Raw genomic sequence first — 24,180 nt, forward strand, 5'->3', positions numbered from 1 at the left:
CATGCAAACCGTCTCAGACATGAAAGCCTGCCCTCCAAGGAAAGCGTGTGCTGACACCAGCACACGGAAACAGAAGAGGGCTTGCCGGGACTCCTCGAGGTCTGGGAAGGGACACCAGCACACCAGCCATAGCAGCCCCACGTGATTCCCTGAACCCCCAAGTTCCGAGTGAAGCCTGAGACCCCTCTAGCCCCTCAGGATCTGACGCAGATCCACATGGGCCTGCAGAACCCCTACCCACCCCGACAAACAGCAGGGGCTGTGAGATTCAGGGGAGAGTCAAACCCACCCCAGACACAGGCTTCTCCACTGACTTCCAGCCAGGAGGGACAGACATGTATTTTATAGGGGATGGGACATCAAGGACAGGCTGGCAGGGACAGCAAACCATCAGCCCCTTGGCCCCAGAATTCTTCCTGGGGGACAGGGTGGGACTAAGATAGCACTCAGTTCAGGAAAAGCTACCCAGAATAGGATTGCTTCCAGCTCGCCTGTCCCGCCCGAGTTAGCACAAAACCCCCCAAAAAGGCAAGGCAGACCCCTCTGTCCCCCTAAGAGCTGAGGCGTGGAGGCCTGGGGTCAACCAGCTGGCTAAGATCAGACGGTGACAGCCTCTGTTTTGTGTTGATCTGTATCCTACAGTGGAACTTGGGAAAGTCTTGTTGGTTAACAAGGCCCTGGGATAGTACCCAGAACAAAGTGCTTAAGAACATCTGGATGGACGGACGGATGGATGGATGAATGGACGGACAGATGGATATAGATGAATGAATAGGTGGATGCGTGGATGGATGGATGACAGATGAACAGGTGGGTGGACGGAAAACGGATCTATGGATGAAGGACAAATGGATGGATGGATAAGTGGGTGGATGGATGGATGGGTGGATGGATGGGTGGATGGATGGATGGACGGATGGATCTATGGATGAAGGACAAATGGATGGATGGATAAGTGGGTGGATGGATGGATGGATGGGTGGATGGATGGATGGATGGGTGGATGGGTGGATGGATGGATGGATGGATGGATGGGTGGATGGATAAGTGGGTGGATGGATGGATGGGTGGATGGATGGGTGGATGGATGGATGGATGGATGGGTGGATGGATGGATGGGTGGATGGATGGATGGATGGATGGATGGATGGATGGATGGATGGACGGACAGACGGATAGGTGAATGGACGGGTGGATGGGGGAATAGGTGAATGGATGCGTGGTTGGGTGGATGGATGGATGGATGGACGGACGGACGGATAGGTGAATGGACGGGTGGATGGGGGAATAGGTGAATGGATGCGTGGTTGGGTGGGTGGATGGCTGGATGGACAGATGAGTAGATGGATGGATGGATGGATGGAAGCCAGTGCAGATGGACAATGGGTAGGTGGGTTAGCAGATGAATAAATGGACAGATGAGTGGACAGAAGAATGGACAGGAGAACGCATGGGTAGATGGTGCAGAACCCAAACCAGAGAGGAGAAAAAGCACAGCACAGGGGCCACGGCCTCTCATTTAATGGCAGCACAGCCTGCAATTTGGTTCCTACAGCAGGGGAGCTGTGGGCAGCGCCCTGAGGCTGGGGCAGGCCCAAGTCGGGGGCAGGGGACATGAGGCTGCAGCATAGCGGCTGACACTCTTGTCTGCCCCTGAAGGCCCCTCCAGCCACAAGTCACCAGAAACTTTGGTTTTTGTTTGTTTTCAAGTTTCTGTCCTCAGGGAATCTGTCCAGAGGGGGAACAAGGGGGCTGCTTCCTGAGGGAGCAGAGTGGCTGGGGCTAGGAGACAGAAAGACCGATGCCACCCAGACGCAATGCCCAGGTCTCAGGCCGAAACCCCACAAGTCCCAGAGCTACCAGCAGGAATGACGCTGGGAGGCAGGAACTGGAATGGTCCCCTCCTGCTCCACCAGTGGCCCCAAACCCCATCCAAGGACCCCTCCCAAACCCTCAAGAGGGGGCAGCATGAGGACAGGGCCCCAGCATAGGAGAAAGAGAGAAGCAGACAGAGTAGAGAGAGAGATGCAGAATGGCAGGGGACAGGGGAGGCACTCCCTCACTTAAGGGGAGTGAACGAGTCAGTTCTGGGCCCCACTGGGCCCCGTGTCCCACCCAGGAGATGACCCAAACGAGAGTGAACCTGGCAGACCCAGGTCCCCGATCTGGGTACAGCAGGGGACGAAGCCCACAGAGGGAGCGGGCAGGAGGTCAGGGTGGTGGCTGGTGGGTGGCCCCGCTGGGGGTCAGCAGGGCAGAGAAGGAGACTCAGTCCCACCAGACCTCGATGGGCGAGAACTTCCAGAGGTCAGGCTGGCCCATGTGCAGCAGGCTGCTGAAGGGTGAGGAGCTCCACTGGAACGGGGGCAGCTGGTCCCACGTAGGGCCACTGACTGCGATGATGTGAAAGGCCCTGGCCAGTGCCATGCTGGTCACCTGGGGGCCAGGGCAGAGGTCACTGAGCACCAGCCTGGGCTAGGCTCTGAGCTGCCCCAATCCAGAGGGCCCTGACCCCAGCCCTTTGACCCCACCCACAGCCCCATGCTGACCCTGCCCCCCACCCCACCATCTGCTCTGACCCCAGCCTTCACCACCAGCCCCCCACCCCGTCCCCCACAGCGATGACGGCATCTAAGCCCATCCCCTGCCCCCAGGCCCGGGGCGGGGCAGCACCTTTACGTCTATGCCCCCGTGGGAGCGCTGGTACAGGGCCTGGAAAGGGTAGGAGCCGTTGGCTGGATTCAGGTCAGAGCGGGCTGAGATGGCGTTCTCTGCGTTGGCCTGGGGGTTGCAGGCTTTGCACAGTGACAGGGGGTCATGCAGGAAGTCATTGTACCTGGACGTGGGAAGGGAGGGGACATCAGGCGTGCTGGGAAGGGGAGGCCGAGCTCCCGGTGGTAGCAGACCCGGAAACAAGGCACCTGGCTTCACACGCCCAGCTCCCGCCCCCCCGCCCCCCGCCCCAGCCTTCCCTCACCCTTCACCTCATCATCTATGCCCGTCCTCACATCTGCTCAGGCAGCCCTTCCTCCAGGGCCCCTCAGGGCCCCCCATCCCCGACCCAGGCTAGACACCCCATCCTGCCCCTTCATCGCAGTCCTGGGGGCTCAGGCCGTCCTCGCTCCGCACCCACATCAGTGTGAGTGCTCGACGGAGTTCACATCTCCCACAGCCAGGCTGCTCCCTGCTTTGTGCCATTCCTCCGGGACCGAGCACGGTGGCCAGCACCGGGTGGCCGCTCAGCAGCGGGTCAGCACCCTCCCCTTCACGTGTGGTTACGGTCAGCCGCCACCCTGTGAACCCCTGGGCTCGTGGCGAGGTTTACCCGGGCACCAGTGGAGCGCACGGAAAGCTCTGCGGGGCTCAGGGCTCGCGCTCCCCCACGCACCTCATGAGCCGGAGCATGGAGTCCAAGTCATGCACCAGCGACTGGTTCCGCCGGAAGATCTGCGCCCGGGGGCTGCCATCATAGGAGAACCAGTCCCCGTACTGGGCCACCAGGGCCTGCAGCCCGCTGGCGTTGAACACACTCTCAAAGTACCTGTGGGGGATAAGGACGGTCACTCGCCACTCTGCCCACGCTGGCCTTGGCCGGGGAGGTGGAGGGGCGGCCACAGCACGACATTATCACTAACAACCACGACAGGACAGCGATAGTCACGTCTTCTGTGTATGCTGGGGGGTGGCCAAGCTTAGGCTCTGCGGTCCAAGCTGACTTCACTGCTGGACAGCTGGGGAATGTGCCTGGGGAAAGTTAGGCTGGAGGCCTCAGTTTCCTCGTCTGTGAAATGGGAACAGGGGCCGTGGCTACCATGCGGTGGTTGTAAGGACCAAATCTCTCATTTGGTACGCAGTGGGGGAGCCACGGCAGGGGTCGGCACCTGAGCCTGGCCACCCCTCATCACCCTGCTGTGGGCGCAGACCTAAGTCCCACCACTGTGCCCTCAAATTGGCAGGGCTTTCCCGGCCAGAGAAAGGCCAGGGTGGTTTCTTTGCTCTGTGGGTTGAAAAGATCATGCAGGGATGGACCCCTGACCAGCACAGAGAACTGAATAGGGGTGAAGCAGGGGGTGGGGACATACGGTATGTTGTAGCTGGCCCAGTAGGTCTTCTGGTAGAGTTCTGAGGTCTTATCGGCCACCACCACCATGCCCCTGGGACCAAGAAGAGAGATGGGGCAAGACCGGTGAGAAAAGGGGCACCTGTGGGCACTGCCCTGCTCAAGAACCCTTGATGGCTCCCTATTGCCCAGAGGCACATTAGGTCCTGGATCTTTTCCCCCAGTCAGAGGCTGCCTCCCCCTCCCACCTGGCCTTCCTTAGAGGTTCGCCTTCCCACACACATTCCAGCATGCCTCCAGACTTTTCCCTAGGCAGGTCCCTGCTTTCCTTCCCAGGGCACTCACGGGATCTGCTCCAGGATGGTGAGCACCCTGTTCCCAGGGCTGGGCCCGCCAGGGATGAATGCCTTGTAGTCCACGATCATCCACTGGTTGTTGTACCTGCATGCCCAAGGAAGGAGGACTGAACACACCTTGGGGTCACTGCCCCAGACTGCCCCTTGCCCGAGTCCCCTGCACCACAAGGAATCAAGGGGAAGGGGTGGCATGGCGGGGTGTCCTGCCATCTGACTGTCGCCCTGACACTGCAGCTTGACCAGGTGTCCTCGGCTCCCAGCATGCTGTCTGTCTGCTCCAGAGAAGTCTATGCCTCCCTAATGCTTCTTGGAATAAAGTTCAGTTCTTTAGCCTGACGTTCTAAGACCCTGCACTACCCAGCTCCGGTGTCTCTGGCTCACAGGGCCCCCACTGACCCATGCCCACTTGCTCAGATGGCCCTCCCGTCTCTGAAGCCCTCAAACCCCAAGTTCTCGCCCTGGCCTCCCTCTGGGGGCCTTTCCCTGGAAGGAAGAGCCTGCAGAAAAGAGGCAAAGCCCCAGCTTCCCTAAGTCTAAAACAAGGGAGAAGACTTTAAGACACCTTCCAACTCCAGTAGGTGCCATGAGAGGGCTCTGCAGGGGGTGTGGGGCATGTGGCCCTGGTGCCACGTCAGGTCCCTGGGCTCTGACTGTTAGCGGGGAGGTTGGTCCATTTCTTGAGTGAGGAGGCCGCAGTGCCAGGAGCCCACTCACGTGCCACTGTTGAACCTCTTGAAGATGTCTGCCCAGGCGTCCCCATCCAAGGCCAAGCGGTTGGCCACCACGTTACGCAGCCACTCCAGGACACAGTCCTTGGGCTGCACATACTTCCAGAGGGCCGGGTTCCTGTTGCCAATGGTGGTCTCCAGTGTCACCTGTGGGAGGGCCGAGGGGGCGCTGCATGGAAGGGCCCCCTGACTTAGAACTGGGGCATGCTGCCACCAAGTGGCAGTGCTGCATCAATCATGGTCCATACACTGATTCCAGTTTTTTAAAACCTCATGTGCTGGTTTGGGTACACACTCCTCACTGGTTCCCTGGCTGAGCGCCAACAGGGATTCACAATCATGCACCCCGCTTTGCCCTGGGGAACAGACCCTGGGAGAGCCCAAGGTGGTGCTCCTTATGGACCCAATTCCCCCAACCAAGTCACTCAACTCTTTCCCTGGGGAGACAGCGTCCCATTTCTACCCTTTCCTTGCAGTTTTGCAGGGAAAGTCGGGTGGCTTGAGGCTGTTAGCCTGGTAGGGGTGGGGTAGACTGGTAGACTACCACAGCCTCACTGACCTCTTACAGCCCTCCTGGGAAAAGCACAGCCTGGCTACCAATGCCCCCTTCTACTGAAAGGTACACTGAGGCCTGAAGAAGCTAAGAGACGTGCCAAAGGTCATGTATGATAAGTGGATGGGCCAAGATTTGACCACCAAACTTCCAGTTCTTAAATCAATGCTGGTTCCTCTACAGCAGGATGTTAGCACGCTTCCTCCTCTTTCATACAAAGCCAAAAAACCAGCTAAACAATAGCACAGCCATAAATGTGATGCTTGAAAGAAAAATCTGGAAAGTAAGCCTCTTGAGAGCAATGCCCAGGTGGCAACACCTTCGTCCACTCCTTCCAGCCTGTCCCTTCCTTGTCCCTCAACCAGCATCCAAAGCCACGGCCGGGGTTCAGATCAGCGCAGCCTAGAAAGCCCTGGAAGGCAGTTTCCCCTCTCAGGGCGGGTGAGTTCTGAACCTGGGGTAGCACTCAGGGAGTCTGAAGACTTGGAGGGGAAAACACCACCTCTTCATTCCCACCGCCACCAAACTGGAACTCAGCATCTCCTCGCATCGCGAGCACAGGTGACCCACCGCCGTGACTTGAGGGGTACCGGAGACCGTCACCAACAGAACTCAGATGTGTTCCCACCACAGGACAGGGCTGCCCCTATCCCAAAACATCATTTACGCTCCCTGTTCCTTCGAAATTATGGTAGTTAGCACACCGGCTCCCAGATGTTGCTATGTTGTCAGTTAACAAAACAGCGCATCGATGATACGAGAATGTTATTTATGTGGTATTTCGCTAAACATATTTCAGTATCACTGGTTTCCTTTATGATCCCATGTATTTTGGTTTACGCATCTGAAAATGTTATGCTGGGAAGGGGTTCACAGCCCCCCAGGCTGTCAAAGGGGTCTGTGGCACAAACAGTGAAAGACCCCGATGGAAGGGACGTTTCCTGCCGGGACCCCTCCCAGGTGACCGGGTGAGACCTCCTCAGCTGTCCTTCCCCAGACTGTCCCCTCCTTTCCCTAGCCGGACTGCTGCAAGGGGTCCCCTCACCTACACCTGGCCCTCTCATGCCTCTTGCCCCATTTCAGGGGACTAAGCCCCCCACTTCTCTCAGAAGGTAGCAGGGAAGGAAAGAGCCCCTTGTCGCCGCTCCCACAGGGAGACTGGCACCTTCTGCTTGGAGGGTATTTTTTAGAGCGGTGTTTTCTTCTCCTCCACGTGTTGCAATCTCAGGGCTCAATGCCCCAGCGAGGGGTGCCAGGAACAGATTTCTAAATGAGCCTGTACCCCAGCCAGGAAAACCGATAAAAACAACACATTGTAAACAACACTTATTCAGAAACCCTGGCCGGGTTAGAGGGAGTTTGAGGAAGGCAGGAGGGGAGGCAGGATGAGAAACAGCAAGTGTGGAGAGAGGGATGGCTTATGCTAAAGACAGCCAAACGGGGTCACTGAGGTCAAGGTCAAGGGCCCCCAAGAGCAGCGACTGATGAAGAGCTGGTTCCGAATGCAGAGTCCGGGGAGTCTGCAGGACTTGGCGGCCCCCGGGGGGACTGGGAATCTGCTTGTAAGAAGCCACCCGCCCCTCCCCAGTAGTCCAAGTACCACAGCAGAAGAGGCTCCAGCGTGGGATGGGGGGTGGCCTGCATCCACCCACCTGCCCAGAACTGCTGGGTGACACCCAGCCCGGGGGAGAAAGGCCACATGGGAGGGACACTCACCAGCCCACTGCCCATGATGTAGAAGTCATCACAGGAGAAGAGGGTGCCGGGATAGGATGAGAAGACCACCTTGTTGCCGGGAGCCAGGGGAGAGTTCTCTGCGGGGGGAGAGTGAGCCCGGCAGGGGGCGGGGGTGCAGGTCAGACAAGCCCGCCTGGGGACCCCCCCCCGCACCCCAACCCAAGAGCTGGAGCCTCCAGGTAGGCAGCAGCAGACCTTGGGGGAGCCTCTATCCATTCTGGTATTTTAGCAAACCGGGCTGGTGGGAAAGGGGACTGGGGAGTGACTGCTTCCTGGGGTTTCCTTCTGGGGTGATGAAGGTGTTTGGGAACTAGATGCAGGTGGTGGCGGTACAACGCTGTGGATGTTTTAAATGCCGGGGAATTGTTCGCTTTAGAATGGTTCACCTTATGTTGTGTGACTTTCACCTCAATAAAATAAATAAACCAATACATAAATAAACAACCAGAATTTTCTTTTTTTTTACTACCAGAAATTTTAAAAAATCAGTGCAGATTTATATTTTCTTCTAACCTAATGGGAAAGAAACAAGAAGAGTGGTTGCCTGAGGAATAACTACAAAGGGGCACAGGGAACTGCCTCGGGGGGACAGAAATGTTCTCCGTCTTTACTGAGTGGTGGTCACATGACTGCATGTGTTGGTCCAGACCCCCCCCCATATACATCCTAAAGGTGTGTTTATAGCCATGGGTTGGGGGGGGAGCACAGCCCAGGATGTCATTTATCACCCATCAGAATGGCAGAAATTGAAATGAACGTAACACCCAGTGCTGACAAGGCTGAGGGAAAGCGGACACACTCACAGACTTGTGGCCAAGTGTGAACTGGACCAGCCACTTTTGGAGGCAATCTGGCTGCATGTATCCAGAGCCTAAAATGTTTAATTATGCCCATCTTGTTTATTGTTATTTTTTTAAGTAGGTTTCACACCCAGTGAGGAGCCCAATGCTGGGCTTCAACTCACAACCCCAAGATCAAGACCTGGGCTGAAATCAAGAGTTGGACACTTAACCAACTGAGCCACCCAGGCGCCGCTAATTACGCCCCTCTGTTTTTTGTTTTTTTTTTAAGATTTTATTTATTTGAGAGAGAGAGCAAGTGGGGGGAGGAGCAGAGGGAGAGCGACAAGCAGACGCTGTGCTCAGTGCAGAGCCTGACGCAGGGCTCCATCTCACAATCCTGAGATCACAGCCTGAGCCGAACTCAAGAGTCGGACGCTTCACCGACTGCGCCACCCCGGCGCCCCTACTTATGTTCATCTTTTAACCTACAGTTTTCCCTTGGGGGCCCACTTGTCTTGCCGCAGCACCGACTGAAACACCAAAGACCTGGACGTGGCCCAAACCCCCAGTGGAGAACTAGTTAGAAGTTTAACATCAGCTGTTAAAAGCTGGACTGAACGTGGCAATATCCAAAATTCTCCAAGGCCAGCTGTTGAGCAAAGGGCCCAAGCTGCAAACAATCCATACGGTATGGTCTTATTTATTTTTGAAAAAAAAAAAAACACAACAACAACAACAGAAAGCAAACCGTTTAGGGCAGTGAAACTGCTGTATACTACCATAAAGTGGATACCTATCATCGTGCGTTGACCAAAATCTGCACGACCATACTATTCAGAGTGATCTGAAATGCCGACTATGGATTTCCATTGACAGTAACGTACCGACATTGGTAGGTCAATTGTAACGAGCGTACCCCACCAATGCAACATGTTTATAGCAGGAGAAAGGAGCAGTGAGGTATGTGGGAACTCTGTATTATCTACTCGATTTATCTGTAAGCCTAAAGCTTTTCTAAAAAATAGCCTATTAACTAAAAAAAAAAAACAAGGTTCATATATACACAATATAAGTGCATCTAGTGCAAAAAAATCTAGATGGATCCAAACCAAAATGGCAGCAGGTATCCTTTGAGGAAGGATCCGGAATTTGGAAGAAGGGTATTACAAGAGAGGTCTTTCTTCACCTGCATTGCTGGAATTTGTGTCAGCAAGAATGTATTCGTGTATTACTAGCATGATAAAAATCAATTAAAACAAATGGAAAAATAAGGTACATTCTAGTCTAGAAAAAAAAACAGAACCAAATATTCACAGAAATTATCTCCTGTAGGTTATGGGGTGTTCAAGTGATTTCGATGGTATATGAAGGTTTAAGTGTATTTTCCAATTTCCTATACCATATGTGTGTAACTTACGTAGGTTTTTGTTTCTTTGTTTAAATACTCGCTACTCCCAACACGGGGCACAACTCACAACCCCGAGATCAAAGAGTTACGCGCTCTACCGACTGAGCCAGCCGGGCGCCCCCTTCCGCAGGCTTTTGTCAGAAGATACTACAATGTTCATGGATCCATAGCAATGACCATGAGACCCGCGGCTACGAACAGCACCACGGGTGAACCTCACAGGCGCGGCGCTAAGCGAGAGAAGTCAGACGCAAGCGAGCACGCGCTGTGTCTATGCACGTGACACGCAGAATCAGGCACACCCCCTCCGCGCCGAGAGAGGCAGATGGAGATTAGGCTGGGTGGGGATACGTGACTGGAAAGGGCCAGGAGAGCAGCTTCGGGGGGGCTGGGGATGTTCTGTTTCTCAGTGTGGGTGCTACACACAGGTGTGGGCAATATGCCACTTCCAGCTGCACACGTGTGATGTGCACGCTTCTCTGCACACGTGTCAACGCAGAAATTTACTTACGCTAACGGGCATTAGGCTGTTTCCCAACATTCCTGTAGTGACATCCTTGTACACCATTTCTATGCAGAAGTTGAAATGTTTCTCTAGGGGCAGATCTGAGCCAAGAATTGCTGGACCACGGGAGTGACAGATTTTGAACTGTATTAGCTACTGGCTGGGTTCGTCCTCAAAGTGGCGGCGCCACCCGGTACTCCCATTAGCAGAGGACGAGGGTATACGTTTCCCCACCCCCTCGCCACCTCCTGGCAACATTCAATTTTTAAGTTTCGCCAAGAAGGAGGCAGTGCAAACATTCGGCAGTGGCTACCTCTGGGGTGGACGCTGGGGCCAGCGATCGGAGGGGGAAGCCCTGCTGGGGTACTGGGGCCTTAGCTGCAAAGTTCCCACATTCAACAGGAAGAGCGTACTCATGCATTCCTTGTGTAGCTGAGTGTTTGCACTGAGCGTCCGCTGTAATTCTTCCCGTGCTTGCACCCCTACCATCTGCGGTGTGACCCTGCGATCCCTCACATCAAATGCTGGGCTCTGTTTCCCCACCTCTCAAATGGGAGCTGGTCACCTGACTTGCTCTGAGCAACAGAATGTCGCAGCCGTTTCAATCAGCCTTCAAGAGCCCTTCCACACTGCCCTGCCCAGATGTCACACGAATAAGCCTGAGCCAGCCCAGCTGCCCCAACACCCAGCGGAGAGCCACCCCCAGACACGCAGATGAGGCCATCCTGGGTCAGCCAGCTCACCCTGGCTGAGCCAAGCATCAGCGACCCAGCCAAGATCAGCCAGGCCTGGCCCGGCATAACCAAACCGTCCGGCTGACCCACAGACATGTTAGCAAAAATAAACGGTTGTGTTTCAAGCTTTTGTTGTTTCAAATTTGGAGTGATTTGTTTCGCAGCAACAGGGAACCGATACACCTAGTGAAAAGGAACTAAAAGGAAACAAAAATGTCAGCAATAAGATGGACTCCTAGAGCGGCTGGACGGGGTGCACGGGGCCAAGGCCCACAGCTCCGGGCGCACCCCTCCCCCCCCGCATTGTGCCCACACAGACACACCCACGTCCACCCACCTTGCGGGTCTTCCCGGAACTGGAACCAGTACTTCTTGATGACACGCAGCATGTTCTGGTAGGAGCTCCAGGTGTTGTGGGCGATCAGGAGGTCCGTGTGGCCAGGCAACAGCTTGACGAGGGCAGAGCAAGAGCCGGAGCCCATAACGTGCTTGCTCTTGGTCTTATTCAGGGCGGGCTCCAAGTCTCCCAGGTCCCCGGCGAGCTGCAACAGGCTGAGGAGGGCGGGGGTGCCACAGGGTTACCAGGCCTGCCTGCCCTGCCGGGAGTGCGTTTCCACATCCCTTTCACAGAGGAGCAAGCTGAGGCTCCGGAAGCTAGGTGAGCGGTCCGAGGCCGGGCCAGGAGGTGGCAGAACCCGGACTGGAGCCCAAGTCTGTCTGGCGATAAGGTACATGGCCCTCTCCCCTACCCTGTCCGCTCTGGGAGTGGCACTTACAGGAACCCCAAGGGCTTGATGGTAAACCTCCCAGTTGGAAAGGTCATACTGCCTTCATAGCTGTCCTCGAGGCCTTTCAGCTGCAGGAGGGTCAGCCGCACCTAGGGGGAGGGGCACAGACGGGGTGAGGCCTCTCCCCCCGGGGGCTCACGCCTTCTCCTGCAATGGGAGGGGCTCTGGTCTGGGGATCCAGACAGGGCAGGAGGGACCCAGGTAGCCCTGACCCCCCTTACCCAGTACCCAGCCCTCTGTGCCAAGCACTGTCTTGCCATCACTTAGTTAATTGTTTCTGCCCTCTGCCAACCTAAATAGCCCCCCCGTAAGAACTCAAAGCCACCTCCTCCAGAAAGCCTCCCGGCCAGCCCTGACCCACTGCCAACTGCTCCCTCTTCTGAGCTCAGCTCCTGGCTGTACTGCTGCCTCAGGGCACATGTCTCAGTAGCTGACTTCTCCCCATGGTCACCGCCCCTGCTAACTAGGGAGGTCATCGCTGTGTCCCCCGTGCGGCCTTGGTCGGCTCTGGGTATATACCAGGCACTTTGTTCGCATCTGCAAGTGGGATGGGCAGATGAACAAAAAGCTAAGACACGTGGACGAACAGTCAGGCAGCACTGAGAGATGGCTGCATGGCCACGAAGTTATGTAGGAGGGAGGGAAGGACAGAGAAGCAATCGTCCAGGTGGATGGCAGGCGGGACAGAAGGACAGATGTCTAGTCGGGTGCGCAGACTGGATGGGCAGACAGGACAAGACAGATCCATTCTTCTATCAGTAAACATTCAACCAACTTTACATGTAAAGCACCTACTGTGTGCTGGCCCTTGTGCTAGGCGCTGGGGAGGCTGTGCTGAACAAAGCAGATGTGGTCCCCGCCTTGTCCTCGGGGGGCTCGAGTCTCGCTGCAGACAGACTCTGAGGCCCTCACTAGAGCACCACAGGGAAGTGGGGGGACGGGACAGAGGTGAGGGGTGGGGGGAAGAGGAAGTGCTCTGGGCAGAAGGGGCAGCAGGTCCTAAGCCCTGAGGCAAGAGGTAACACATCTTGTTCGAGGAACCAGGAGGTCAGGGAGGCTGGACCACAGAGCGAGGAGGTCAGCAAGAGACGAAGCTGGGGATGGACAGGGTGCAAAAGGAGCGAGGACATCATCCCCACAGAATGGGGCGGCTCCAGATGGGGAGACAGAGCAGCCGTGACGGAGCTACGGATGGACAGACTGACACCGACAGGTGCTTCGATGGCCGATGGCCAGGAGGAAGGTGGGGAATGAAGCAGACAAGGTGGCTGGTCAGACAGACAGCTGGGCAAGTGAATGGGAAGCATGTGTGTGGGGGCAGTGGACAGACGGGTAGACGGTGGGCAGGGAGATGGACAGGCAGCCAAATGGGGTATGTTAACGGTTGGGGGGTGGTTGGTGGGAGAACTGAGAAGTGGCCTAAGATGGGCAGGGGTGGCAGATGGGTGAGAGGAAGAGAGAGGAAGACGGATAAACCTGTGGGTGGTATGTGTGCTGACACAGTAGACACACGGGGGGCTGGGTGGGAAGGAAGGGGAGACAGGGAGGGAGGGGGGACTGATGGGTGGGTGGGTGGATGGATGAAGGAGAGAGGGAGGGAGAGGGGGGAAGGGCTGGGGAAGAGGCCTGGGAGATGGGCAGCCAGCCAGCCGGGACGGCAGCAGCCAGAGCAGGGGCAGGTCCCCAGAGCAGACCCACAGGGCAGGGGGGCCGCACCCACCTGATGCCAGTAAGCAGAGCCCTGGTGCCGCTCCATCTCCTCCTGCATCCACTCCAGGTTGGTCTCCAGGAAGCTCTTGAGCTTCTCGCAGTAACCGACTTCGTACTCGAAGGGGCCACAGTAATTCACCACCGTGTTCATCCAGTGCATGTAGATGAGCTGTGGGGCAGGCACGGCGGGCAGGGTAGGGGTGGGAGAGCCGGGCTCCCCACTCGGGCTGACTCTTCACCCCTATCCAGGCCGCGGAGAACCACGGTGCCCTGCTGAGGCCCCCTCCGCACCTTTGCTCGCGCTGGCCCTCCTCCGCACGAGGCCCTGCTCGTGTCCCGTCAGGCCCTAGACTGTGCCTCCTCTGTTACTGGAGACCCCAAGCCATGGATGTATTCGCTCAGTCAACAAACTACCACGTTCGCGCCCTACCGCGTCCTGCCCTAAGCCCCGAGGGCACGGCAGGGAGCTCACAACTGACGTCGTGCAAGTGAGTGCCAGGCCAGTTCAACCAGCCCTCGAGGGGCCTTCCACACCTCCCGGCCTGGTGTCACATGAACAAGCCCAGGCTGGCCTGCTGGCAGGTTCGAGACCACGTCGGCCCCATCAGCCCCGTCACCCCAGCTGACAGACTGTCAACCCCCAGACACGTGAAGGAAACCATTCGAAGCCACCCAGCTGCCCCGCCAGCTGATTGGGGAAGCATGGGTGAGCCTGGCCAAGGTCAGCCAGGCCTGGCCCGGAATCCCAAATCCACCCAGCTGGCATTCCAGCAGGGGGAGGCACGTCCCCTATCTTGTGGCGCTATGGGGACGTGGTGCGTCGCCCAGAGCTCACATGAATGGCACTCTGTATGAATGGACCCATGCAAACATCATGGCAACTCTGGAAGGAAAGTGCCACCCTCACCACCCCCGCTTTCAAGCTGAAGACACCGGGGCACGGGCAGGTGACTGACTTAGCCAGAGTCCTCTAGGCAATCAAAGAGTCAAGATTTGAGCCCTGGAAAGGTGTGGATTTGTAACTTCCCAAAGCACGGACCTCACGGGGCCAAGGCTGGCGGGTTAACTTCCAGCCACACCCCTCGCCACACTGGAAATAGTCCCAAGACATACAGGGCAGTGAGGGGATTGTGGTAGCACCCGGTACCCAAAGATTGATCGCTCAGGGACCCTGCTCCATTGCCATCTCCCTGAAACACATCCAAATTCTCCTCTGCCCTCGAGGCCTCAAAATGATGCCACTTCCTCCATGCAGCTTTCCAATACTTCCAGAAGCATTTCCCAAGTGCCTGTCCTATACCAGGTTCTGGCCTGGGTGCCACCACTGACGAGACGCTCCCGGGCCAGTGGGGGAGGCGGCAGAGCAAAACGCTTAGAAACAGAGACTCTGGTTGGACAGAGCTGGGTTTGAATCCTGGCTCCTCTGCTGACTGGCTGTGTGACCCCGGGTAAGTGAGTTCACCTCTCTGAGCCTCAGTGGGGCGGTCATGCTTCCCTCGGTGGGGCGGGGAGGCTGGTGTGCAGGCTGAGGGAGAGAATGTGGGCCAGGCTCCCGACACGAGCCTGGCACGTGTGTCTGGGTTTCCTCACAGGAGAGCCCCTGGGGCCTGGCTTCAGTGTTCCTGGCAGGCTAGGGGCCCCGCGAGACACGGACTCCCGCCTCATCACCGCGCCCCAAACAGCACCGGCCTGGCCCAGCGTCTGAGCAGCTCCCCAGACATCAAGGTCCCAAGCGGATGTCCAAAACGGCTGCCTGCTGTCGGAATGAGGAGCGTGAGTTTTATAGGGGCGCCCCCTGTGTGCAGTCATCTTTCCCCCTCAGCAGCCAGCATCCGGGAGGCGTCCATGTTGCTGATTCCTTCCCGAAGCTCTATCATACGGCACTCAGCGGCCCTAGGGCATGTGTGGGCTCAAGGCTACCACTGCCAAATGACTCTCCCAAGTGCGTGTCACACCGCCACCCACGCCGCGGGAGACGGGCTGTCACCGCGAAGTCTCACCCACTTCTGATATGGGCCGCCTTCTGAGACTGATGCTAGCACTTTCCTAAAGCCCCAAATCAAGTAGCGCAAACCAGTATGTTGTCTGAGGGTTCAGCACGTGTCGTAGAACTAGTTTAACAAAAGTAAGAGAGTGGAAATGACTCAAGTGTCCATCCACAGATGCGTGGATAAATAAAATGTGGTCCGGCCACACAAGACAGTATTATTTGGCCACAAAAAGGAGTGAAGGACTGACACAGTCTAGAACAGGGATGAATCTTGAAAACAGGATGCTGAGGAAAAGAAGGTGGACACATGAAATGTCAAGAATCGGCAAACCCATGGAGACAGAGGGTAGATTCATGGTTGCCAGGGGCCGCGGTGAGGGAGAGAAGGGAGGGATGGGTATGGTGTTTCTTTCTGGGGCGATGAGAATGTTCTGGAATTGGGTAGTGGTGATGGCTGCACAATGCTGTGAATGTACGAAAAACCACTGGATTGTACATTTTAAAATAGTGAGTTTTAAGGTATGTGAATTATATCTCAATATAAATGAATGAACGAATGAACGGAAGTCACATTCAGGGTGACGGTGCCTCTGGGGGCAGGGCTGGGAAGGGGGCCTCAGAGGGATCAGTGACACCGGACGTTTTAGTCTGGGTGTTCGTGTTATTGCTGTGCTTCGTGACCTGGAACATGTCCTGTATCCTTCATATGCATCAAACAGTACGTAGCCTCAGTTTCTAAAGAATGCACGTGAGCTCCTGCTGCCCAGTTACGCGGAGGGCTGGGGGTGGAGCAGGGAGCCCACCCTGCACGCACCTCCCCTCAGACGCTTCCAAGCTCCCTGGGGCGCACGCTGGGTGGGGTGGGAGGCGGGAGTCCCAGGTTCCCCCGTCTGGCCCTTACCTCCTCCGACACAGAGGCCTCCACCACGCCCGCGGCGTAGGCCTGCAGGCTGTCATTGTAGCGGCCGTTCGTGCGCAGCTCCAGAAAGGCCCACCTAGACGGGGAGGAGAGCGACGCCTGGTCAGCACGGGGGCACATGCAGAGCCAGCCCTGGGCTGGGCACGCGGCCATCTCCAGTGTTAAACCACAAAAGACATACTGAGGAACTGCCATTCACGTGAATGGCCGTCCGTCTGTCTGTGTGCACTAGTCAGGCCAAATCCCCCTCGAAGTGGAGTTGCTGGGTCAGAGGGCACAGGTATTTTTAACTTTAATAATCACTGACAAACAGCCGCCCCCCGAAAGCTGTACTAATCCACGTCCCGGCCCCCACCATCACACCAGCCAGTGTCAACTGAGGGCTTCCTCTGGGCCAGGTGACGTTCTAGTCACTTCTCGTCTACTAACTCATTCCACCCTTGTGGCAATCCCACAATGCCCCAGGCAGGCACTGTTATTCCCCGTAGTACAGAAGAGGAAGAAATTAAGGCACAGAGATCCGTAAGTGCCGTGGAAGCCTGGCTGCTGCCCCTCCTCCCTATCTGTGCCCCCTGCCATGTGGCTCTGTGGTCCCTCCTACCCATGGCCAAGTCCTTCCCTAGCCCCATTGAGCGGGGCTCAGTCATATGACTTGCTCTGGCCAATGGAATATGGATGGGAAGAAGCGTATGCCAGGTGTAAGATTAGCCTTTGAGAGGCCTCCTTTGTTTCCGCGCGCCCTCTTATGCCTTTGCCAGTGCTGGGAGAACATGCCCTGGCCAGGCCGCTGCTCTCAGGAGCAGGAGAGAAACACGGAGCAGACCAGCTCTGCAGACCCATGGCATGAGCCGAGCTGCCCTGGATGCCCCCTGGATCCATGAGGACAAGCGGTTAATTTTGAAGCCGGTGGCTTTGGCAGGTGGTTCGTTACACAGCACTGTTGCCCAACGCTAGCTGTTACAACTGCCAAGAGTTATAGAGCAGGCAAAGGGCAGAGCCGGGATTCAATTCCACGCAGACTGGCTCCCACTCCATCCGGGAAGCAGCACTTCCCCAACTCTGACGGGCATCCACGGCACTTGAAGACCCGGTTCGGAGGCAGATTCTAATCAGGAGGTCTGGGGCAGGGCCCGAGACCCTGTATCTCTACCTAGCGCCCGGGTGAGGCCAGTGCTACCAGCCCACAACCAGGCTGGGCTGGAGACCACCTCACCACGACGGACACTGTCCGCCCACTCCCAGGCTTAGCATGACTTCTAGCAATCGTTCTCATCTTTGCCAAGGCAATGGTTGAAAAATGCAATCGTGTTGTTCTAATTATAATTCTTTTAATGAGTTCAACTATACTTCTTTTAATTTTTTAAATTTAATTAATGTATTTATTAATTTTTAAAGTAGGCTCCACACCCAATGCGGGGCTTGAACTCATAACCCTGAGAGTTAGACCTGAGTTGAGATCAAGAGTCTGACGCTCACCTGACTGAGCCACCCAGGTGCCCCTACACTTGTTTTTAAATTTTTATTGGTCACTTACAGTTCTTTGGTTCAAGTGCTTTACTCACTTTCTGCCACCGTGTTTATCTTTTCATATTGATTTGTGACGTTCTCTATGTACACATAGCCCTTTGCTTGTCACTAATATTGAAAATATGTTTGTATTTTAATTGATTGAATTGATTTTTTTGCTTTTGCTTTTGCCAGATAGAGGTTTTCGGGTTTTTTGCACAGGCAAATCTATCCATCTTTTCCTTTATGGTTCTGCATTTCACCCTTGCTCCTAGGACACAAAACTATTTGCCCACGTGGCTTCTGTAACTCGGGGACAAACATCTGTTAAGGCAATTTCCACGAAGAAAATAAGGGGCACCAGAAAGACGCTAATGAGACCGGGAAGAGGCTCTGAAACCGGGAAGAGGCTCAAGCCTCTGAGAGGCTCTGAAGAGGCTCTCCGCCAGGGCGTTCTCATGGGGAAGTGGCCAACATGCCACCTGAGAGCTCCAGGGCAAGAACAGCTGTGGCCTAGACTCTGGAGAGGAAAAGACGATCAAAACACGCTCACCTGATACTTTCGGCAAGCAAGCCATTTTGAGAGCCTAGCAGGTGCCAGACGCCCAGGGTACACAAAAGTGAATGACATTCAAGCCTGGCCATCCCAAGGCTAATGCGGGGGTGACGGGTGGCATGTAAGCAGGTAATGACATAACAGGGCAACTGCTCTGATGAGAAAGGGGTGCCATGTGCTGACAAGATATCAGAGACAACATTTAACAAAAAGATCAGAGAAGGATGAACGGTAGACTCAGGATAACCTGCGTGTGAAGGCATTTTACACAAGCACGCATGCACACACGCATACCAATGCTTACGCATATGCATGCACACTTAGGCCTATTTATGCAGAGAAAGTTCTGGAAGAAAGAGCTAACAGTGGTTATATATGGGGGGACTTACCTCACACATCCTGTCTGACTTTTCTAAACTACTGGGATTTTTTTTTTTTTTTACCACAAAAAGTTAATTATTTGTCTAACAATCACCACCCACCCCCATCTCCTTGTGTGCTGCCTTGTTCCAAAGGGCAAGTGGGGTGATTCCATTTAGATGGGTTTTATTCACTTTGCCTGAGTCCTCAGAAAACCCAGATGGATGGGTTTCCACTTATCTTTCCAGAACACTCTGGGTGGGGGACATTCCCATCCAAGCCACCAGACTTCAGTGCTGGAGCCCCTGAGGCTGATCTCTGAGGATCCTTGCGTTGCCTCAGTCCCTAAGCCTAATCAAATGATTCCTCACCCCCCCCACCCCTGCAAGGTTCTCACCATTCTCGCCACAGAGATGAGGCAGGTGAAGGTACAAGCCTAGATCTCTCTGATAGTGAACGTGAAACCCTGCTCCATACTACATTTCCTGGTCCTTCCAGCCTCGGCTCCCCCATCTGTAAAATGGGGACGCCTGAACTTGGGTAAACGGCCTCTAGATTCCCTCACCGCTGTGCCGACTGACAACTTTGCGAAACTCCATCCCTATCCCTGGTCAAAAGAAAACCACCGACAAGCGTTTCTAAAGTTAAATGTACCCATTAGACTCTTCTCTATTAAAGAACACATCCTTCCTGCTTACTTGGTTCTAAAATAGCCGACCTTTTATGAGATAAAATTGACAGAGGTCAATAAATGCTGTTGTTTGGTTTTTAATGTACTCACTTGACAAAAATAAAAAGTTGGCAGCACTGATTTGTTTCTCCAATCTTCTTTTTCTTTCTTTTTTTTAATCTGGAGAGTCTATGGGCCGCACTGTGATTTTATGTCAGGGTGCCTAGTGCCTGATGACTCCAGGGTCTCAAGAGGCCACGTTTGAGAAAAACCAGACCACTGCTGTGTGCTGAGCAGGGGGTCACACACCTCCCCCGGTCACCACGCCCTGCTCCAGGGTATGGTGCACCACGGACCCCCCGCCTGCCTTACGTGTGGTTACCACGCCTTCCTCACTCTTGATGGGACACGCTCACCTTTTCTGACTTCCGGGGGCAGCGGGATGGTATTTACCCATTTTATTGGGCTGGGTTGCTGTTCATTAGTTGGCGGATTTGAGTGGGTTCCCTGTTTCTTGAGGATAATTCCCTTTAATTGGTACTCACTTCCTTTCCCAACTCCACGCTGACTCATGATGTGTGTCGGGCAGCTGGCTGGGGAGTCAGGGAAGGAGGGAAAGGTAGGGCTGGAGGGGTGCAGCCTCCCCAGCACCAAAGCTGGAACCACACTGGCGCAGGCTCTGGCTCCTGGGGCACCTGTGAGGCCCAAGCACCAAATCCTAAATGTTTCAGGCTTCATGGGGAGTATCGGTCCAAGGTCAGACACAGCACAAATGAGAGGACAGACTCTGGGGGGAAAGAGGACATGGAATCGATCCTGACAATCCCAGGATCCCCCCTGGTGAATTCTGGGGGACAGAAGGAGGCGAGATCCCAACTCCAGGTAAACGGAAGAGTCAAATCCTTGGCCTCCACCCTTTGAAAAATGAGACAGTCACCCACAGTTCAGAGGTTCTGCTGATCGGGGGGCCAGGAAACCTCAGAGTTTCGTGAGTTCTAAGAGGTCGATCTTAAGGGCCTCAGTTTCCCTGCTTCCAATATGGGGGCTTCCTTTTTTAAAAAATATTTTATTTATTTATTTGGGAGACAGCAAGAGAGAGAGAGAGAGAGCATAAGCAGAGGGGAGGGACAGAGGGAGAGGCAGACTCCCCACTGAGCAGTCCCGATGCGGGACTCAATCCCGGAACCCTGGGGTCATGACCAGAGCCGAAGGCAGACACTTAACCGACTGAGCCACCCAGGCGCCCCAAAATAAGGGCTTCTGATACAGTTCTCCCTACAGCACAGCACCCAGTGCTAAATGGGCCAACTGGACAGAAAGGATGCTGGAAAGGGGACATGAGAATGAGAAGTGATGAAGAGACCTGGGCTCTCGCCTCAGGCCTCAGTTTCCCTAACTGTAAAATGGGGGCAGAGGACACCTGCTCCTTTCTCTTTCACTCATTTCTTCCTTCAGTAAACAAACAGAGATGTGTTCTGTGATCCCACTGAATTTCCCTTCAAGCCTCACCTTTAGGGGAGGAAACAGGTTCAGAAAAATGAAGTGATTTGCCCAAGGTCACCCAGTGAAGGAGCTGGGCCACAAAGAGGTTTACCATCCAGCACAATCATCAAGGAAGCCCTCTCTACACTTCTGTTTTCCATAATTCAGAGCAACGCAGCCCAGTGGGACGAGGCCCCCTCCCCATGCTGGGCCTCCCCTCTGTGCCTCCTTCCTAGCTAGCATGGAGGCAGAGATGCGTCATGCCCTCTTGGCTTCCCTAAGCAGGGCCAAAAACATGTGTGAGTCAGCAGAGAATGGGTCACCAGATTTCAGAGCCACAGAGCTCTAGTTCCTTCCATGGACAATAACTAGCCCACCCTGTGGCCTCCTCTCCCTGGGAGCCTGCCCAGATTAGCCCCACCCAGCTCCTGTGCCTGCAGCAAATCCCCTCCTCACAATCTCTGTCTATCTGATACCCTCCCAAGTACCATAAAGCATCAACATGGTGGTGTCCTCAGTATCCTGTATGTCCCCAGGACCTGCAGGAATTAATACATGCCAGCAAAATGGATGGGAGCAGTGGGAAGGTGGAAGGGGGGGACTTAGGGTTCACTAAGAATCCTAGCATAGCTTTAATCCAGTGCCTAAGCCCTGCTGACAAGGCTTTAAGGCAGATTTTCCCCACTCCCACTGACTCGGGTTACCGTTCTGCCACTCTCTGTCTCCCCCACTGAATGGAGACCTGCCTTGCTCAGCTCTGTGTCCCCAAGGCCAAGTACATCAGGTGAGTGAATGAATGAATGGGCACAAGCCCCGGTACAGGGCCTGAGAAGGGTACCATCCAACCTCCCAGCCAGAGCACATCCTCAAAATGTGAGCCACAGACAAGGAAATGGGAGCCCAGACAGGCAGGAAGAGTCACAACAGCTGATCATGACTACCAAGCATGGAGCACTTGGCTCCATACCAACTATCTGGCCAAGCAACTTTCCCCTGGACCAGGTGGGAGGAGAGAAAGAAGGAGCAGAGCCCAAGCAAAATACTATCTGGGTCTACATGAATTTAGGGATCCTGGGTTTTCCCACTGGCCTAGAAGCCAGGCTCAGTCCTGCTGCCCTGGTTCTGAAACAGAGGCAGGAGGCTGGCACCCATGGGGTAAGCCACAATCAAGGAAGTGAGAGTTTCTCTCTTAAACAGCTATCACCAGCCTTCTGACACAAGGCGAGGTGGGGATGGTTGGGGGGGGGGGGGGCTGCTCCGCAGAGATGGAGGCACTGGGGCCTGGGTGGCAGGGATCTGGTCTCTAAGTGTAACAGAGGTACTGTCACCCTTGGCTGAAGGTGAGGGACTGGTCCCCATGAGCTGAGGGATGCTGCATTAGCCCCCACCCAACCAGGGACCTGGTCCAGATGGCTGTGCTGCAGCCTCAGAGGCGGGGAAACTGACCCCCAGGGAGCCAGGGGCACTGCCCTAGGGGGAGCCCGGCCCGGAGCCCGTGCAAACCCCTCCCCCGGCCGGTCCCGCGCGAGGTCCGGCCAACCCTTACCCGGTCTCGCGGATGGCGTTAGTGAGGTTGGCCCAAGCCACGGCCTCCGGGTGGCGGCCATCCACCAGGCGAAGCTGGCCAGTCTCGGCGTCCAGGAGCACCGAGCGGCTGCGGGAGTCGGGAGGGACCGGCCCGTTGGGCCCCCACTGGCGTCCCGAGATCGGGATCGCACCTGTCAGGCCGCTCAGAAACAGCCCGACCAGCAGGGCCAGCACCAGGGCCAGCGCCAGTGCCCGCGTCAGCGCCCGGGCCAGGCGGCCGCCCGGGGAGCCGTACATCGGGGCCGCCATGACGGCGCGGAGCGGGGCGCCGCAGCCCGGCTCACGTGACTTTACTCGGCTGCGGAGGGCGGGGCTGGCGTGGACAGGGGCGTAGGCGAGGCGAGGCGGGGAGCGGGGCTTGGGCGAGTCCTTCCGGGGTGGGCGGGGCCCATCTTAAAGGCCCACGCCCCACCCCACCGGTGCCTCCGTTCACCTACGCAAACTGCTTAACACACTTTACCCACAGCTGTTTATTTTTCAAATTGTCAAACCTTGAGAAAAGTTGCAACCGCGATAAATACCCATGTGCCTGCCATCAGTTGCTAATATTTTGGTATATTTACTTAATTGATCCAGGATCCACTCCTCACACCATACACAAATAGAAACCCGTGAAAGATGAGCATCTATGTGTAAAAAATAAAACTGCAAATATAGAAGAAAATATGGGGGAATTCCTCTGTAAGTTGTGTGTGGAAAAAGGCCTTCTAACTATGACTTAAATTCAGATGTAGTAAAAGATTAATACGTTGACTATATAAAATCTTCTGTAACTTTTGCATGTGGAAAACACCATAAGCAAAGTCAAAAGATAACTGACAAACCAGTAAAAAATATTTACAGCATATATCATAGGTAAAAAGCTAATATCATTAATATATGAGGAACTCTTTAAATTTGGGGGGGGGGATGGAAATGTGAAAACCAGACAGAAAAATGGACATAAAATACAAACAAACAATTCATGAAAAAAAGATCTAAATATGATCCTTAAACTTACGGAAAATGCTCACTTCGTTGGCCATAAGAGAAATGCAAATTATAGCTACATTGAGAATAAAATTTCATAGAAATATACACCAGAAGTTTTGAATGCATGTGAAAACTAGTGGGATTGGAATAAGGTCTATAATTTAGTTAAAAGTGAGGTGTTAATGTCAATTTCCTGATTTGGATCATTATATTTCGGTTATGTAGGATGTTATCTTTGGGAGAAGCTGGATGAAGACTGCACAGAAACTGTACCACTTTTCAAAAAACTTGAAAAAAAATGACTTCTCACCCATCGGATTAGAAAAACTTAAGAAGCTTGACAACATACTCTCTTGATGACCCTGGGGAAATGGACACACATACATGGCTGGTAGGTGCGCTAAATGAAGGGGAAATAGGTAGTGTCTCAAAAAGCTTCACATGCATTTACCTTCTGATCCCGCAATTCCACCTAAATATTTGCACATAAGTTTGTTCACCGCAGCATTGTTCGTAATTTTAAAATACTGGAAACACCCTAATGCTTATATGTAAGAGAGTCATTGAGTAACTGGACCCGCCCCACAATGGAGTACTACACAGCTGTTAAAAAAGAGAATAGGGAAGTTTTCTATAAACTGGATTGGAGTGATTACTAAGTCATAGTGTTCATTGTAAAAAGCAAAGTGTGAAAAAGTATATATGGTATGCTATCTTTTGTAAGAAAGAAGGGGAGATAAAATGTACTTGAATCTTCTAATTTTTGCAAAGGAAATA

The 24,180-nt window shown here is 54.6% G+C and overlaps 1 protein-coding gene across 1 annotated transcript; it reads right to left on the minus strand.

Moving 5' to 3' along the window:
• Positions 1–314: 314 nt before the first annotated feature.
• PLBD2 (phospholipase B domain containing 2) lies at positions 315–22,739 on the minus strand. The gene is made up of 12 exons (XM_045776260.2): positions 22,391–22,739; positions 16,253–16,346; positions 13,372–13,530; positions 11,640–11,740; positions 11,201–11,415; positions 7,414–7,511; positions 5,131–5,291; positions 4,406–4,501; positions 4,083–4,154; positions 3,389–3,541; positions 2,674–2,836; positions 315–2,436 (listed from the first exon to the last, which is right to left on the minus strand). Exons 1-12 carry the CDS (start codon positions 22,678–22,680, stop codon positions 2,269–2,271), a joined length of 1,770 nt encoding a protein of 589 aa, XP_045632216.1. The 5' UTR covers positions 22,681–22,739; the 3' UTR covers positions 315–2,268.
• Between the last annotated feature and the right edge of the window lie 1,441 nt (positions 22,740–24,180).

This window comes from Ursus americanus, chromosome 30 (genome assembly GCF_024610735.1).
Source record: "Ursus americanus isolate L20-20 chromosome 30, mUrsAme1.1.p, whole genome shotgun sequence".
Taxonomy (NCBI): domain Eukaryota; kingdom Metazoa; phylum Chordata; class Mammalia; order Carnivora; family Ursidae; genus Ursus; species Ursus americanus.

Excerpts from the sequence above, each read along its gene's own strand:
- PLBD2 (XM_045776260.2), bottom strand. The coding sequence starts at position 22,680 with ATGGCGGCCCCGATGTACGGCTCCCCGGGCGGCCGCCTGGCCCGGGCG. Across the intron at positions 16,347-22,390 it reads AACGCCATCCGCGAGACCGG|GTGGGCCTTTCTGGAGCTGC; the intron begins GTAAGGGTTGGC and ends CTCCCCGTCTAG. Across the intron at positions 2,437-2,673 it reads ACGGGGGCATAGACGTAAAG|GTGACCAGCATGGCACTGGC; the intron begins GTGCTGCCCCGC and ends CCTGGCCCCCAG.